General features: G+C 43.9%; 1 protein-coding gene across 5 annotated transcripts in view; it reads left to right on the top strand.

Annotated features, from left to right (window-relative positions):
* Positions 1-17,976, top strand: part of sgcg (sarcoglycan, gamma) — a 702,223-nt gene that overhangs the window by 676,854 nt on the left and 7,393 nt on the right. For all 5 annotated transcript variants that reach the window (XM_068033637.1, XM_068033635.1, XM_068033636.1 and 2 more), the window contains one exon: positions 14,360-14,483. In XM_068033637.1, the coding sequence (XP_067889738.1) occupies positions 14,360-14,483 (124 nt within the window). The remainder of the gene's footprint in view (positions 1-14,359; positions 14,484-17,976) is intronic.

Genomic DNA, 17,976 nt, shown 5'->3' with positions numbered 1-17,976 from the left:
CTAGTTTGTGTGAGTTTTAGTGGGGGCTCTATATTTGCATGCATCTCCTAGGCACAACTACCATAGTCCCATGTGTTAATTCTCCCATGCTCACTTTATCCAGTAACATTTGTGCTTAGTTGCATGTAGCACCAATGTTACTGGCATGGTGTGTAGGTCACATTATCAACCCTCACATCTGTACAGATAGCACTCTAGATATTGTTCAAAATGTTTGAACAATAGAGTTCAATAGGTATGAATTTTGGAGGGGATGACCTGCTTTTCCAACAGAACATTGGCTCTTTCGCTGGTGCATAGTGCAGAATCAGGAAAACCCCACAAAATGCACACCCACTCCCCACCCCCCCATATGCTTTGCTTTTAAAAGCAGTTCATTATTTAACATTAAAGGGTAAATGATCGAGCAGAGGAATGGGACTGACTGGATAGCTCTGTGGAGAGCTGGCATGGACCCGATGGGCCAAATAGCCTGCTTCTGTACCATAAATGATGCCATGACTCTGTGTTTCACTGCAGTGTATTGTGCTGAATACACTTGCGATGTGCAAAGGTCAGAAATTCATTGCCCCAAATGTGTGCTGTCCAGTATTTTCTACCTGTCACACGTGAAGCACTCAAGAGGTTTGAGTTGTTACCACAGACTGGCCTGAAGCTAATGCTTCTTTACTCTGTACTTTGCTTGCCTTTTGCCTAAATGGAACAACATCACTGAAGGCCTGTTTTACATACTCGTAATTGGTATCCCACTTGTATTTTCCTTGAAGCTATGTTTAGCTGCGTTGGAAACAATTACAAGACTACTTTTTTTTTGGTATTTTAGTTTGATTTGCCTTTGTTACATTTACTTTGGTCATTTTACATTTATTTTTCTCATGTTTACATTGTTTGAATTTCTTTTTTCACCTACCATTGAAAGAAATTTTACTCTCAAGTTAAAATACCCTACGCTGCTGGAACAGGCATTCCTTTAGGAATTCCTCTTCCCCCACAGGGAGCTTGAGGATGAGTTGGAGGGGAACAAACAGAAGAAGGTGTGCATGCACCTGAGGTCAGTTGTACCAACACAAGTATGCAGAATCACAGACGCAGTTAAACCATTTGGAAATGTCAGAGGAGATGTGTCTTTGCATCCATGCTTCAACAAGGAAACTTTGATGTGACATCCTGTTCAAGCAGAAAAGTAATCTTTGGAAAACTGGAATTTGAAGCATCACATCCCTAGTGACAGACATGTGCCAAACAGAGTTCCAGCAAGTGAGTACTCATTGCACAGTTACAATTATTTGAGTTGCAAAGTTCTAAGGAAGATGTGAGTGTGGCATGACTTTCAGTTATATGTTGCAATTGGAAGGTATGCATTGCTGAGGTATGGATATGCAATGGAGAGCAATGACAGAGCCAGAAATTTGTATGAAGCTTCGGCATGGGTGAACAGTAAATGTGAAACAGCAGCCTGAGCTTTACTACATGCCCAAGGAGCTCAACATATTTCCATGCTGCCAATGAGCATAAAGAGGACTAGCAGCCAGCACACAGATTGTGACACAGTGGCTCAACAAGTGCCAGGATAGAAATTGGTCCATGTTATGCCAATTTTATAGGCATAAAACAGGTGCATAAAGGACTAAATATGGGACGTCCTACATCCCAATTAGGCCAGACCATTTTTCAGGTATCCAAGGCGGCCACTTAAAAAATGTATTAAGCATATGCTATGGATCCTTACCTGAAATTGGGCGCAGGTTTCGTGATATGGATGCAGCCTAGCTAGCGGCCTCCATCAAAAAAGATAAGTAAATGTATTTTTTTGTAAGAATATAAAAAAGGAGGTAGAATGACGTAGGCTGAAAAGGTAACAATTTTTAACCAAGATAGTGAAAAATATGTTATTTAAGTTCAATCAATATTTAAAGTAAAGCAATATTTAAATGATGCTCAATACAGTTGAAATATCACTAAGCACTAGAAGTTTTAAAAAAGCACTGTATTTTCTAGTAATGTTTAGTACATTAGGTGACTTGCATCAGTGATAGAATAATCTGATTATTCCCCAGTCAGATAATTTTTAAACCAGGTGATTACATTTTAAAATTAAGTGGATTATATCACTAAGCTTTAAATCATTTAGTAAGAGTGGAAAGGGAAATTTCTGGTACAAGTCATTTCAGCTGACAGCAATTTATGCTATGTTTTGTTCAACTTGCTCTTAAGAGGAATTTGGTGCACTTACAAAGTAGGAAGTCAATAATGAATTGATTTTAGCGCTAGCTCATAATTGTGACTATAAACTATTATGGCTTTACAAACATTAATTGATTATATCATATAAATCATATATTTCATGCAACTCTCTTCAAACCCTTTCTTTTGTTAAATACAATTGAGATTATGTTATGTGGGTGCATATCACACCTGCTGTGCAGCTTGGAGACACGAAACCCAGGAGTCAAAATTAACTGTCGTTGGTAGTGCAGAATTGAGATTCTAAGGGGGCTGGATAGGGTAGACACTGAGAAATTGTTTCCGCTGATCAGGGAATCTAAAACACGGGGGCACAGTCTCAGGTTAAGGGGCCAATCATTTGGGACTGAGATGAGGAAAAACTACTTTACTCAAAGGGTTACGAATCTTTGGATTTCTCTCCCCCAGAGGGTTGTAGATGCTCCATCATTGAATACATTTAAGGCTGGGATAGACAGGTTTTTGGTCTCTCAGGGAATCAAGGGATATGGCGAGCAGGCGGAAAAGTGGAGTTGAAGCCTAAGATCAGCCATGATCGTATTGAATGCAGAGCAGGCTCAATAGGGCATATGATCCATTCCTGCTGCTATTTCTTGTGTTCTTGTGCCTGATATTGGGCCTGACCAAGCCAGCAAGCTTTCCTGAAGCCTTTGTTTTCTGCCTGCAGTCCTCCAAGGGTGTGGTATGAGACTTGGTCCTCAAAATGACCCAGACCTCCCATTGGCACCATTAGAGGCCAGCAAACAAGCTTTGCCAGTTGGTTGTCCCATTGTCAAATTTGGATCCCTACTATGCCCCATTGAGGGGGACCAGTTAGTGCAGTTGGCTATTTGGCTAGCTTGTGGTTCAGAACAATGTCAACAGCACGGGTTCAATTCCCGTTGCAGTCTGAGGAAGGCAACGGGAAACCACTTCATAAACCCACTTCCTTAGTCATGCTCATCTGTCCTGCGTGGAGGAAAAGAGCAGAGGACCTGCCCCTGGGCAGACCACCACTATGGCATGGCACTGTCCTCCATTACAGCATCTACTTATTTCTTAAAAGGTTCCATTGTCCTGGCCTCACCTGCTGTTCGAGGCAAGATTTTCCAAATCTTGATTGCTTTCTGTATAAATAAATACTTCCTGATGTCTGTACCAAAAACGCCAGAACAGGCTTGAATAACTCTTGAATTAAAACAACCCAATATCAGGCTCCATCGAATTAGATACGTGCAGATTGCTCCTAACTACAAATGTGTGGCATCAGGCAGTCTCAGTCTGGCACAGGTTCAGTACATCTATGCTTCTCTTTGAATTTAAGCAACATTGTAGGTCTTTGCAGTGTATTAACTTTAGACATGGTCCCCACCACTTGCTGTGTCACCACTTAACCCGGACAGCCACCCATATTGTTTAAACCATATTAAATATGGTCACTATTACAGGAAGTTCAAGCAGATATTCACACCTTTTTAAAGTGTGATTACCTGCCATTACATTCTTTCAGGCCACCCAGCCATCGTCAATCACCGCCAACCTTGTCCCGCCCCTGCCCACGTGCCTGCTGTCCCCTGTGTCCTGCAACTGCTGCTTACATTGATGAAAGACGAGAGGTAAAACTGACCAGCCCCGTTCAGCTCCGCTCAAACAATCCCTCAATTGATTAATTGCTTGTTCATTGCACTTTGTCTCCAGCATTCATTTGTAAACTGTGCAGTAGCCAATTGAAAATGACTACAAACTCCCATAAAGAATGCAACACAAATAGAAAATGCTGGAACTACGCAGTGGGTCAGGCACCATCTGTGGACAGAAAAGCAGAGTTATTGTTTTGTAGTTATTATTAGATATTTGTCAAATTTACTCCTGATAAATCCATGAGAATTACAAAGTACAATGAATTTGCAGATGCTCATTTAGAATGGAATGGCTGATCATGAAGGCCTATCTCTCGCATGAATAACATTTTTGTGCTTTTTCTTGAATAGTTTATATCCATATGGAAGGCACAAATAATATTTAAAAATGTAATGAAATACTTTAGAGCCATTTGTTGTGACTCTGCTCAGATTTTAATTTTTTTTAGATATAAGAAACGGACTTATCTTCCTTGGTTTAATTAAACTTCATTGACGTGGAGAGCTGACCAGCTGTCAGAACATATACTGTTGAGTTATTTTCCCATGAGCTAGTTTTCCATCTTAAGGAGTCTGTACTCTACTGTAAAGTCTGAAAATTATTATTTTCAAAACTTGGTATCTGGTAACTGACCCAAAATAGAAGCATGCATAGCTAGAGTTTACATAATACATATTCATGAAGATTTGTAGCTTTTTAATATTCCTACATACATAATGAAAAGATTATACACCCTACACAAATTGCTAGTTACGACATAACCAATAATAGCTTTAAAATTGGATTCCTTGCAGAAAGTTATTTCTACATTTCTCATATTAGGCATACCTAAAAATGTGGTGCCAACCTGGTGAAGCGATAACTCAAGACTATATGCATGCTAAACAGCAGAAGTAGCAAACCACCATATCCATTTGTGAATGGTGGTGGACAATTTAACTGGAGGAAGAGGCTCCAAAACATCCCTATCCTCAATGACGTCAGAGCCCAGCATATCATTGCAAAGGCTAACGTATTTACAATAATCGTCAGCCAGAAGTGCCAAGCAGATGATCCATTTCAGCCTCCTCCTGAATTTCGTACATCATAGAAGCCAGTCTTCAGACAACAGGCCATATTTTATTCTGGCAATGGGAGTCCCAGCAGCGGGTCAGAAGGCAGAGGGGAGAACCGCCTCAGCCCTCCGTCAGACCTCCCGAGCTATTTGACAGCGGGCATCCAATTAATTGCCCACCGCCAGGGACAACATCCCTTAAAAGGACAAGCTCCTGCCAAGAGCTCCCAACCAATTGGAAGGTTTGCAGCTTTGCAGTACTGGCAGCAATACTGGGAGCAGAGAAGAAAAGATCCCAGGAGAGGTAAGTGGGGTCAGGGTCACTGGGGCCATTCCAGCGATGGGGTTGGGGGTGGAGGGGATTGGTGAGATTGGGAGGGGGTCTTCCCAGGGGTGAGGGGGGTGATCACCACTGCGGGGGGTGGGGGGGGTGCTCCAGAGGCCTTGGATTGCCTCCAAAGGAAAGATCCCCCCGCCGACCCCACTAGGAGGCCACTAGCCTTTACCTGGCAGCATAAGGGCCACTAAAGGCCCTCAATTGGCCTGGGCAGGAAGGCCATTCTCGGCCTTCCCGGCCCATGACAAAATGGCAGGGGGCCCAGGCAACGTTGCGAGCAGCACCCTCTGCTTTTTCTTTGCACCCCTTGCCCGTGTCCATCTCCAAGGGCAGCATAAAATCCTGCCCAATTTGATTCACTCCACATGATGTCAAGAAACGCCGACAGGCAACGGATACAGCAAAGTCTCAGGGCCTTTACAACACCTACTGCAGTACTGAAGACTTTGCAAGTTCTCCCTGTGTCTGCATGGGTTTTCTCCGGGTGCTCCGGTTTCCTCCCACAAGCCAAAAGACTTGCAGGTTGGTAGGTAAATTGGCCGTTATAAATTGTCGCTAGTATAGGTAGGTGGTAGGGAAATATAGGGACAGATGGGGATGTTTGGTAGGAATATGGGATTAGTGTAGGATTAGTATAAATGGGTGGTTGATGGTCGGCACAGACTCGGTGGGCCGAAGGGCCTGTTTCAGTGCTGTATCTCTAATCTAATCTAATCTAAACTTGTGCTGTAGAACTAGCTGCGCCCGAAGCCAATCTGTTCCAGTACAGCTACAACACTGACACCTACCTGACAAAGTGGAAAATTGCCCAGGCATGTCCTGTCCACAAAAAGCAGGACAAATTCAACCCTGCCAATTACTGCCCCATCAGTGTACTCTCAATCATAAGCATAGTGATAGAAGCTGTCATTGATAGTGCTATCAAGCGGCACTTAATTAGCAATAACCTGTTCACCAGTGCTCAGTTTGGGTTCCTCCAGTGGCACTCAACACCAGGATTTGTTACAGTCTTGGCCCAAATATGGACAAAAGAACCGAATTCCAGAGGTGAGGTGCAAGTGACTGCCCCTTACATCAAGGCAGCATTTGACCTAGTGTGGCATCAACGAGTAGTGTCCTAGGCCCAACCACCTTCAGCTGCTTCATCAAAGGCCTTCCCTCCATCATAAGGTCAGAAGTGGGGATGTTCGCTGATGGTTGCACAAAGTTCAGTACCATCTGCAACTCCTCAGGTACTGAAGCAGCCCAAGACAACATGCAGAAAGACCTGGATGACATTCAGTCTTGGGCTGATAAGTGGCAAGTAACATTTGTGCCACACAAGTGCCAGTCAATGGCCATCACCAATAAGAGAGAATCTAACCATCTCCGCTTGACGTTCAGTAGTATTACCATCGCTGAATCCTGCACAATCAACATCCTGTGGGTTACCATTGACCAGAAACTGAACTGGACCAGCCATATAAATACTATGGCTACAAGAGCAACTCACCTCCTGACACCCCAAAGCTGTCTACAAGGCCCAAGTCAGGAGTGTGATGGAATACTCTCCACTTGCCCGGATGAGTGCAGCTCCAACAACAAGCTTCAAGAAGCTTGACACCATCCTGGACAAAGCAGCCCACTTAGTCAGAACCCCATCCACCACCTTTAACATTCACTCCCTCCACCACCAACCCACAGTGGCAGCAATGTGTACCATATACAAGATGCACTGCAGCAACTTGCCAAGCCTCCTCTGACAGCACCTTCTAAACCTGCAACCTCTACCAACTAGAAGGGCAAGGGCAGCAGATGCATGAGAACACCACCACCTACAAGTTCCCCTCCAAGTCACACTCCAACCTGACTTGGAACTATATCGCCGTTACTTCACTGTCACTGGGTCAAAAACCTGGAACATCCTCCCTAACAGCACTGTAGGTGTACCTCCACCACATGGACTGCAGTGGTTCAAGAAGGTGGCTCACCACCACCTTCGCAAGGGAAATTAGGATGGGCAACAAATGCTGGGCTTGCCAGTGACACTCACATCCCATAAAAGAACTAAAAAAAATGATTATAGTGTAGGACTGAACATCTGCCTTGCTGCTGACTGCCTCTGCACTAAACAGGGGGCCAATCAGCATTTTGTTAGTTGCACATGGTGCAGTCAGCCTGCTCTTCTTAAAGGGAGTCTGTCACTCTTAAAGGGAAGCTGCACCAAATAATATTCCTGCAATTTAAACATGGACTACCAGGGCAGAGGGAGGGTTCCATAATTACTGCAGCACTGAAGGCATTAGTGCATCTGAGCGCTTGTTCTTTGTAGAATGACGCACAAATTCATTGCCTGGACCAGTGTCGTCCAAATTAGACATTCTGGCATCACCTCAGCCAGTCAGACACACCTGACAGTGCAGCACATCCCAATAAAAGGGCACTAAACCCCCATAGCGCCACTACAGGCAGATCTACAGAAATTAAAGTTACACCCCTTAACTTTAGAGGTGTGCCCTTACTGCCTGATATCTAAATATATGGCAGTATAACCCAGAGGTGTAGCTCTTTGTGACCTGAACCGAATCTTTGCACATACTCCCATGTTCTTCTCCAGTCTTCTTAAAAGCAGAGCAATAAACTATAAGCTGTGTTTCCCACATTAGTGGGTCATGTTGCTATTAACCAAATTAGCCTAAATTGGATGGAGTAGTATCCTTCCCACCCCAGTGAGGCCATCACTTACCTGTGGACCGCTGCACCACCAACAGTGGCCCGATCTTCCACCACTTACCTTCTTGGCTTCCTCCTGCAGCAACGTTGCTATCTAAATGAGGACTGAGGCCCAATATCGGCCCCCACCATGAACAAGTATCTTGCATGGGGGTCACTGCCAAATTAATAGGCCAGTAAATGCTGACTATCCTTCTGAATTCCGCTTTTGAGATGGTCCAAAACTTGTCCTCGTCTTCTGTTTGAAGCCTGACTTTCATTCTGTTACTTTCTATGGAATAAATATTGGATAGCTTCAACAACAGGTATGTGATCCACCCCGCCAGCACACCGCTCATGTGGTAAAGAAGAAAATTTACCCCAAAGTTTCCAGAACTGAAGACAATACTACAACCTTACTGATATACACAATGACCCAAGATATAAAATCCAGAATCTCATTTGTCTTCTTATGACCTGTTCTATCTTCCCTCCCGCCTTTAAAGATTGATGCATCTGCACGCCGAGATCTTAAGTTTCCTCCACATACCTTCCATTAGCAGAATCTGGAAATATAAACTGGGAACAGTGATTCTCACATTATATGAGCATATCTAAAAGTAAGACTGAGTTTCCAATATCCTTTGACACATGTATAAAAGTCCATTACTCACAGCAGGTGAAGTTTTCATATAAGTGAAATAAAGAAACTTCTCCCTGGAGCATGCAATTGCGGGTAAGCTTCTCTGATTAGAATATGTGCAATAGAGTAAATAATGTTATAATGTATCGTAAGAGAATCTTTCAGTAACAGTCTCCCACCCCACCCACACCTGACGATATGATAAACTGCTTTAATCTTGTCTGAGTTACATCTTTTTGTATTCCATGGCACACAACTTCAGTTGGAATCCAAAGACAAATAATTCAGGAATACAGCATTGAGGGGTGATTTTAACTCTACCCTCCTGTTAGAAACCATGGGATGTGGAATTAAAATTGCCCAGGATACTTGCCCACCTGGAGCTGTCAGGAGCTGATTATTCCCAATTCTAACCTGCTACTGAGCAGGCAGCAAGGACACCGGCCCAAAGTAGGAAGGATTCTTCTTATGCATGTCATGTCCTGATGAAGCAGTTGGGATCCAACTACAATTTTAACTCGACAGCTTGAGCATAAATCCAGCTTTTCTGCCAGGTGAAGACAACAGGGAAGAGGATCAAAGTTAGAAGAGGACCAAACTGCTTTTTATTTTAAATTTCCTGGGGGTCCCACCAGGAAAGCTGAGTGTACCCTTTAGTCCTTTGATTCACCTTCCCCTTCTCGATTGTGGGACCCCAGTGGATGGGCCTCTGGATTTTCTGCTGCTACCCACAACAGGTGGAAAGTCAGGTTTTACATGAGGCATGAGAGTTAAAATACCCCAGGCCTCACTTCTGGAGCAGCAGCTTGAGTTTTTAACTCATACTGCTACCTACCTGTCCAAAACTCTTTGAGTTAAAATCAGGCTTTAAATTTTTGCTTTCTCTTGTGGGAGGATCTAGAACTAGGGGTCACTGTTTAAAAATAAGGGGTCGCCCATTTAAGACAGAGATGAGGAGAAATTTTTTCTCTCAGAGGGTCATGACTTTGGAATTCTCTTCCTCAAAAGGTGGTGGAAGCAGAGTCTTTGAATATTTTTAAGGCAGAGTTAGATAGATTCTTGATAAGCAAGGGGGTGAAAGCTTATTGGTCGGCGGGATTGTGGAGTTGAGGTTACAATCAGATCTTGTTGAATGGTGGAAGAGGCTCAAGGGGCCTAGTGGCCTACTCCTGCTCCTAGTTCGTATGTATGTATGTTCCTACAGTGAATGACCAGTTCTGACTTGTGTGAAATATGTTATTCACATGGAAGTTATTTATGCCATTAAATTATATATTAATTTGTATTATAATATTTATTCTCCAACTTTCATCTATAGCATTTTTCATGTTAAAATAACAGAAAGTCCTTCACCCAATGAATTAATTTTCTTTGGAAGTGCAGTGATTATTGTTACATAGGGAAACAAAGTGAACTTTGCATATAAACAATTCCTAGATTTAATGCAACAAAAACCAAAAATACTGGAAATAGTCAACAGCTAAGGCTGCATCTGTGGAGAGAAAAGCAGAGTTAATGTTTCAGGTCAACTCCCTCCTGCCCCCGCTGCAATTTTATGTTGGGCGGCAGTGGCAAGATACGGCCCACCTGCCCCTGGTCAATCAAGGTCCTTAAGTGACCAACTAACTGCCATTTAAGGACCTCCTCCCGCCGCCATGGGTATTTTACCCTCGGCGGGCGGACGGCATAAATAATAAAGATATCAATTCATTATTTTCCCTTCCTCCCACAACATGATTTATGTTTTCAACGTTCCCTTCCTATGCCAATGATTTGCTGCTCCTTTTCCTATTTACCTCCATTCCTGTAGGAGAATCATTCTGGAAGGTAACAACCCACAGCTCCTCTCTGTCACAAACCGCTTCCTCAAATTCCTTTTCCCCATCCCTTCATCATTGCTTCTTTTCACCAAATGTGAAGAGCTTGTTCATCTCCTAAGATTGAGATCATCTATGCAGCTGTCTCATGCCACCTCTCCCTCCTCTACTTCCCTGACCATTACCAGCCTCTCCCATCATTCCGCAGCATCTTTCCTTTGCAAAGCTGATCATTGTCAATGTTAAGGCATGATATAAATGCAACTGCTTATTGCTGATTCAGATGCATTATGCAGAAATAACTGTGCCTCAAGAAATCCATGTGCCAACATGTCTGATTACCAGGGGCAAGTTAGCAATGCCAACCTTCATATGAACAAACATATTTTCTAAATTAGCATACACACTATAGTATCATACAGTCCATAATAAGCCACAAATTCCCTTCTGTCACTCTACTCCTAATTAACTGATTTGACTTTGCCTTTCACAAGTTGTCATTCTTTACTCATTCTAGAATTCTCATACACCATAATATATAGAAACTGGAAATCTGAGCTTCCACAATAGATGAAGACACTGCCTGGTATAAACCAGGAGATCCCAACCAAAACAACTTGCTTTAATATTCCATTTAAATTCCAGCTCCAGTTCCCACTCTGTGCTGAGTTAACTGATCTCAGGCAGGACAGCAGTCGGTGTGCTGCAAAATACTTCAATTCCCTTAGCATAAGGATGTAAAAGCCAGCCAAAAATCCTATTTTGGATTACTACCTACTGTGCTTGTGTAGACATTGGGTGGAATTTTACACTTTCCACCGCGGCGGGTTTGGAGGTGGGGAGAGTATAGAATCAGGTGGGATGGTGGCGGGAGGGGGACACTGCCACGATCTCACCTCTGCCGAAATTTAGTCTGACAGAGATCCATTGAGTGAGAGCAGGATTGAACTCAGTGCGTAGAATTTTGTGTTGGCGGCGAGGGTCTCGACATCGGGGGAAACCGACGCCAAGATCCCTGTGCCGGCTCATGGATGGAAGTCCCGCCAAATTTAGTGCCAATCAGACACTTAACTGGACAGCAGCGAGCCTTCTGTGTGATTTAGAACCCCTCAGCCTTGCAGAACTGCCGGCCAATCAGAGGGCGGCATCTGCAGTGACACCACGAAGGCAGTGGCTGCTGCTGTAGTTGCAGTGACTGGACACCAAGGAGCAGCACTGGAACCAGGCTCAAGGTAGTTCAGGGCGGGAGGGGTCTCGTAGGGTGGGTGTCATGGAGGAAGGGGGGGCAAGTAGGGGGTTCGGCATGCAAGGGCAGTGGGGTGGCCCTCAGCAGGCACCCCCCCCACCACCTGATGCCTGGTCCCTGGTTTAAGCACCCACTCCCCATGGCCTGGAAGCAGACCGCACAGTTTTAGGTGTCGTGCTTCCCGTGCGGCGACAGGGCCGTCCGCCACGTGGGTAATTGCAGCTGCGGTGGGAAGAGGCCCTTAATTAAGGGTTATTTACCCAGTTAAGGGCCTCAATTGGCAGCGGGGCACGAAGGCTGTTCACAGGCCTTCCCACCCCGGACTAAAATTCAGCGGGGGGGGGGGGGGGGGGGTGGTTGCGGGTTCCCCCTCCGCCAACATGCCACCCAATTTTATGCTCTCCCCATCTCCAAACCCACCATGGGAGAGAGCATAAACTTCCACCCAGTGTGTGCCCCCCACAGTTGAGAAGCCATGATGAAGAGCTACTTGGATGAGATACCAGAGATTGCCGCACATGCGGAAGAATTCCCCAGCAATGGGCAGCCTTCGGGAAAGGACAGAGACCACTAGAACAAAAGAAAGATTAATATTAATATCTAACCTGTGATAGTTAGTAAAATGATTTCCATTATCTTTTCTGGCCTAATCATGGTCGAGTTCCCTTATAATCTTAATCGCATAGGCCCTGAAAGTTCAATAGAGATCCAGGTGTTAATGGGGTAAATGGCATCACAAGATTGGAAAATGGGGAAGAATTCAGTTTTAATGGAGAGTCTCTCCCATTTGTATCCTAAAAAGGAATTGTGATGTTGGTGAGGTTGGGGATGTGGTGGGAGGGGTGACATGAGTAAATCTTCCAGACAGTCACCCACTACATGCAGCACATCAAGGGCATTGATGGGAATAGTTCCTGGGATACTCCAGGAGATCTATCCAGAACATCCTGATTGATGACCTTTAGAAAATACTTGCATAGCTCCCTGACAATTTGACACATTCAGCACAACAAAAACGTAACAATCTCAGTTTTGGAAATTTCAGTTGGCTCCAGCATTCATAATCTTTTGGGGGAGAGAGTTCTAGATTTGCTTTGTATGAACACATGCTTCCTGATTTCACACCTAAATGGCCCAGTTCTAATTTTGCTCCTTTGTTCTGTATTCCCACGCCAGAGGAAATAGTTTTTCTGTACCCTTAAAATCCCATCATCATTTTAAACACCTTGATTAGCTCACCCCTCAGCACAGATTGGGAATTGGAGCTGGAATTCAAATGGAACACAAACCAAGTTCACACATCTGTCCTCATAATTTAACCCTTTAAGTCCTGGTCTCACATTAGTGAAATCTGCACTGTCCCCATTCCAAGGCCAATTTATATTTGCTGAAGTTCGGTGCACAAAGCCAAACACAGTGCCCCAGATGGAGTCTGACCACATAACTGAATCCCCATTTTAGAATTCCAACCCCCTTGAGATAAAGGACATTCCATCAGCCTTTTTGATTACTTTTTGCCCCTGTACACCAACTTTTAGTGATTTCTGTACATGGACACCTAAATCCCTTTGTTCCTCCACAGCTTCTTGCCTCTCATCCTTTAAAAAATATTTTAATTTGAGTTCCAAAATGGATGCCTCACAGTTGATCCCATTGAACTCCGTCTGCCATAGTTTTGCCCACGCAATTAATATTGATGCTCAATTTTCTCTTTCATAGTTTATGATGTCCTCTCAACCACGTAATGTTACTACTTGTAACACACTGCAGGATGCCATGTGCTATCCCATATGTAAGCGCATTGTCGCTTCATGTTAAAGTTACAGGGCTGATTTTCTTGTGCATCCTTTGCCCAAGCATTGGACAGGCACAGCTCACCCAAATTTCCCAGTGCCTGTCCTGGTCTTATAGCAGAATCTGAGGGCCAGTTGTATGCCTGGCACAGACCTGTCATCTTGCAGAAACCTGTGCATGAAAATGGGTGTAGAAACACAGTCAAGGCTGTTGGACTGGCTGCCAGCCTTCAGGCCTGAAGATCTTTAGCAGGACAATAAAATTCCATTTGCCTTCGAAGGCATCCCTTACCTAGCCCACTGGCCTCTTCAGGTCCTCTGACTGAGGGGGGCCCCAGGCACAAGGTCTAGCCCCAACTTCTTCAGGTACCATTACCCTACCAGTGAATAGGAGGAAAATGAGGACTATGGGCTAAGAACACCCACCTCTTTATGCCTGACCTTGACTACTTTGCATGACGCCCTGGCAGTAATGTCTTCTCCTATATTTTTTGTACTTTGTGTCCAGGAAGCATGTGTTCCCAAGTGCAAATGTCAGGACAATTGGATAACATACCTCTAGAAAGAGGTTTGTGAGAACAGCACTTCACAAGAGCACTTTTATTGTGCAAATAAAATTTTGTTTGTTGTGTTTTACATTGCATTATATGCAACTCATATAAATGTTATCTGTGTGTCACAGTATAGAAGGGCTGTTGCAGTAAAGATCTGAAACAAAAAACAGGCTGCCATAGGTATTTTATGTGCTAACATAGATTAAATTGAATTGTAAAGAAACAAAGACCAACTTCTCTTCAATACACTGATTTGGATTTCATTAAGAGTATTATTTACAGACTGGAAAAAGGGTTTCTGTCACATTCACTGTGAATCTAGGATATCAGTTCTCAAAAATAACCTTGTTTTGTCTTCAGACTGGAATCTCCAACTCGTTCTTTGAGCATGGATGCGCCAAAAGGCGTTCAGATCAAAGCAAGAGCAGGAAACATTGAAGCTTCTTCTCAGAGGGACATTGTCTTTCATACAAGTGAAGGAATGGTGAGTACAGCTAGAATTCACTGTGATACCTGTAGTTCTGATCAAGCAAAAAAGTGACCTTTGAAATGGATTCAAAATTATACTGGGTTTCTATTGCAGAATCAGGTTAAGAAGTAGTTCAGCACCATGTGTATATGGATTTTGTTTCTAAGTAAAGGAAGAACTTCTTTCTTCTTTTTGTTTTTAAGTTATATCTTTTGTATCTTCAAACTCTTCATGCTGTTTGTGTTATCTTTATTTGCAATGCCAATCTGTATTTGAACTCAGTCTATTACCTACTTGACCACTCTGTTGAGGGAGATGTTTATGGTGCCACCACTTACACCAGGTAATGCTGCATTATGTTGAATCCTTTTTGAATATTGGCACGGTGGATAGCATCAGACTGACTCTAGTCCTCAACATCAGTCCTCAGTGTGTCCTTTATGACTGTGACCCTCATCCATCATCCTTCTTAGAACAGGGTCTCTGAGATCTGAGCTCATGGGTTGATTTCTGTGGAACTCCATTCCCCACTGCCAAATCCCATTTTCACCTCTAACTCCTCTGGTATTGTGAAGATTATGAATTATGGAGTGCCACACATAAAAGGAACTGCCAGGAAAGATCAGGGAACAGTTAGCTCATATTGGCTGCTCTGTTGCGATCACTGAACTGCAAAGGAGTCCTAGGGTTCTAGGATGTGGCACTAACTGCCACAGCCACTTCACTCCATGTTACATTCTTGGTAGATCTCCAGCCCATTCTTCTAAAATAGCCACCTCTCCCTCCAAGACTGAGGCCTAAAATGGTTAAGCTATTGGGCTATTTGGAAGGGAGCAGAGTGCTCTACTAGGCTCTCTGGGAGATCAGAGGTTCATGGCTACTGCACTTAGAAGAAGGATGCTCACAGAATATCAAGCACTGGGGCCTGTATCTGCCAGTGTACTGGAGATGGCAGGTTGGGTAGAGGAGTCCACCAGCAGCATAAGCAGCACATTAGAAAGACCATATGGCAGCACTGCAGTTCACCATGAAGAATATTACAGCTCCAGGAACATCTGCAGCAGAACCCCAAAAGCAGTCTTTGTTTCTTCCGTGGATACCCAGACTGCAGCCATAGAGGCCTCAGGTGCCAGATTAGAGAGTTGGCTCCTCCCAATGATGTGTTCTTAGAGTCGGGCATCTGATATCTGAGCCTATAGCTAGGTTCTGTGGAGCTCCGTTCCCCATTGCCAAACTCACTTTCACTCCTGCCTCCTGTAGTATTGTAAGGACACCAGAGTGATAGTGTTGGATGAATGAACTTCATTGCAGTGCTGCTGTGCTAGAGTCCTGAGGAAATGTACCAGTGTCATCAGCTAAGGCTGTAGAGGGTGGATTTTATCTCTGAAGAGCCACTTCTTCTTCGGTGTTAGGACTGCTGGAATTGTGGACTTTCTTAACAAAGAACAAAGAACAGTACAGCACAGGAACAGGCCATTAGGCCCTCCAAACCTGCGCCGATCTTGATGCCTGTCTATACTAAAACCTTCTGCACTTCCGGGGACCGTATCCCTCTATTCCCATCCTATTCATGTATTTGTCAAGATGCCTCTTAAACGTCGCTATCGTACCTGCTTCCACCACCTCCCCCGGCAGCAAGTTCCAGGCACTCACCACCCTCTGTGTAAAGAACTTGCCTCGCACATCCCCTCTAAATTTTGCCCCTCGCACCTTAAACCTATGTGCCCTAGTAACTGACTCTTCCACCCTGGGAAAAAGCTTCTGACTATCCACTCTGTCCATGCCACTCATAACTTTGTAAACCTCTATCATGTCGCCCCTCCACCTCTGTCGTTTCAATGAAAACAATCCGATTTTATCCAACCTCTCCTCATAGCTAATGCCCTCCAGACCTAAAGGTATTGTGACAAGTGAGTGTTCACTTGCATGATGTTGTGTTTCTGGTCAAAACCAGCCGCACAGAGTGGTATCCTTTCCTGTTGATGTGCATTTGGGCATTGATGAGGGAAGCACATATGGTCACATGTGCCACTTATGATTCCATAGGTCTTGGGAATCCTGCCATTCAACAAAATATCAGTAGTCTGAGATGTTGCTGTGGGAAGCTGATAAAATTTCTGGTTGTAGAAAGCAATGTGTTTGTAATTTGCTCAATGCATCAGTGCACAGCTTTTTAGTCAATAATACAAATGTACCCAGTGACAGCCTGAAATGACTCCACAGCATGAAAGTAAATGGTGGTGGTGAATTGAACAGCCACTGGTATATGATGGGGGTGAGCTGCAGGCCCGCATAATAGCATGTGGTATAACTGAGTGACAACCTGCTTTGTGAATTACAGCCTCTGCAGCCACTGCTCCTAGGTCAAATGCAGGTTGAACTACCTCAGCTTGTAAACTCTGGCATTAGCAACTGCGTCCCCAGCACCCTTGATGCATCCTCGCCAGACTGGCTGCCCTCTGTCCTTTCCATTTTCTTCTAAGAATGAACAACAATGCAGAATCCCCAAAAGGAAACCCAGTGTGGTCTGCATGATAAAGGATGAGTAAATGGCAGTCCCAAAGCAAATGGTACAAAGGTAGATGGTAAAGTAGTTGGCTACAGACCAAAAGAAAATAGCATAATCACAAGGTTTCAACAGCTAATGAATAAACTGATCCTCTTTAAAATTACATGTTATTTACATAAAATAACTTCAGTGTAGTGCCCCACAACCCAACATAAATGAGGCAGGAACAGTGGGAAATGGGATGTACAGCCTCATTTTCATGGGCCCACCCAAACTTCCTTGAAAGTTCCACGAAAAAGTTCCTCGAAATTATTGCAGAAAACTGCATGGCACTAAAGTAGTCAGGGATCAAATAAACTGGATCACAATCGGATTTCCTATTACCGCTAAATTGGCTGGAGCGCAGTGATAAATCTAAGCTTCCCAGTCCAAACTCGTACGTGAAGAACATTGATAGCCCTTTCAGAAGAGGAAAATAGTGAAGAGAAAAACATTGGACAATTTTGTTGCACGGCATTACTTTGAGATAATGAAATCCCAAACACTGAGCATACAGAAAGAAGCCTAGAAATTATAGTTAGTGAATCAGTGAACGAATGCTTAATATGACATTCCTCTGTCTGCTACTTTAACAAAGCCAGTAACATATAATTGCAGAAAATGCTGTAAATACTCAGCAGGTCTGGCAGCATTTGTGGAGAGAGACACAGAGTTAACATTTAGGTGCAGGTACAGCACACAATTAGGAAGGCAAATGGCATGTTGGCCTTTATTGTAAGGATATTGGAGTACAGGAATAAAGTAGTCTTGCTACAACTGTATAAGGTTTTGGTGAGCACACATGTGGAGTACTATGTGCAGTTTTGGTCTCCACATTTAAAAAAGGATATCATTGCATTGGAGGCAGTCCAGCAAAGGTTCACTAAATTGTTCCCTGGAATGAGGAAATTGGGACTATATTCTCTGGAGTTTAGAAGCATGAGAGGTGATCTCATTGAA

The sequence above is a fragment of the Heterodontus francisci genome, chromosome 6 (assembly GCF_036365525.1).
Source record: "Heterodontus francisci isolate sHetFra1 chromosome 6, sHetFra1.hap1, whole genome shotgun sequence".
Lineage (NCBI taxonomy): Eukaryota > Metazoa > Chordata > Chondrichthyes > Heterodontiformes > Heterodontidae > Heterodontus > Heterodontus francisci.
The sequence above is the reverse complement of the archived record's forward strand: the minus strand, read 5'-3'. Positions and strand labels throughout refer to the sequence as shown.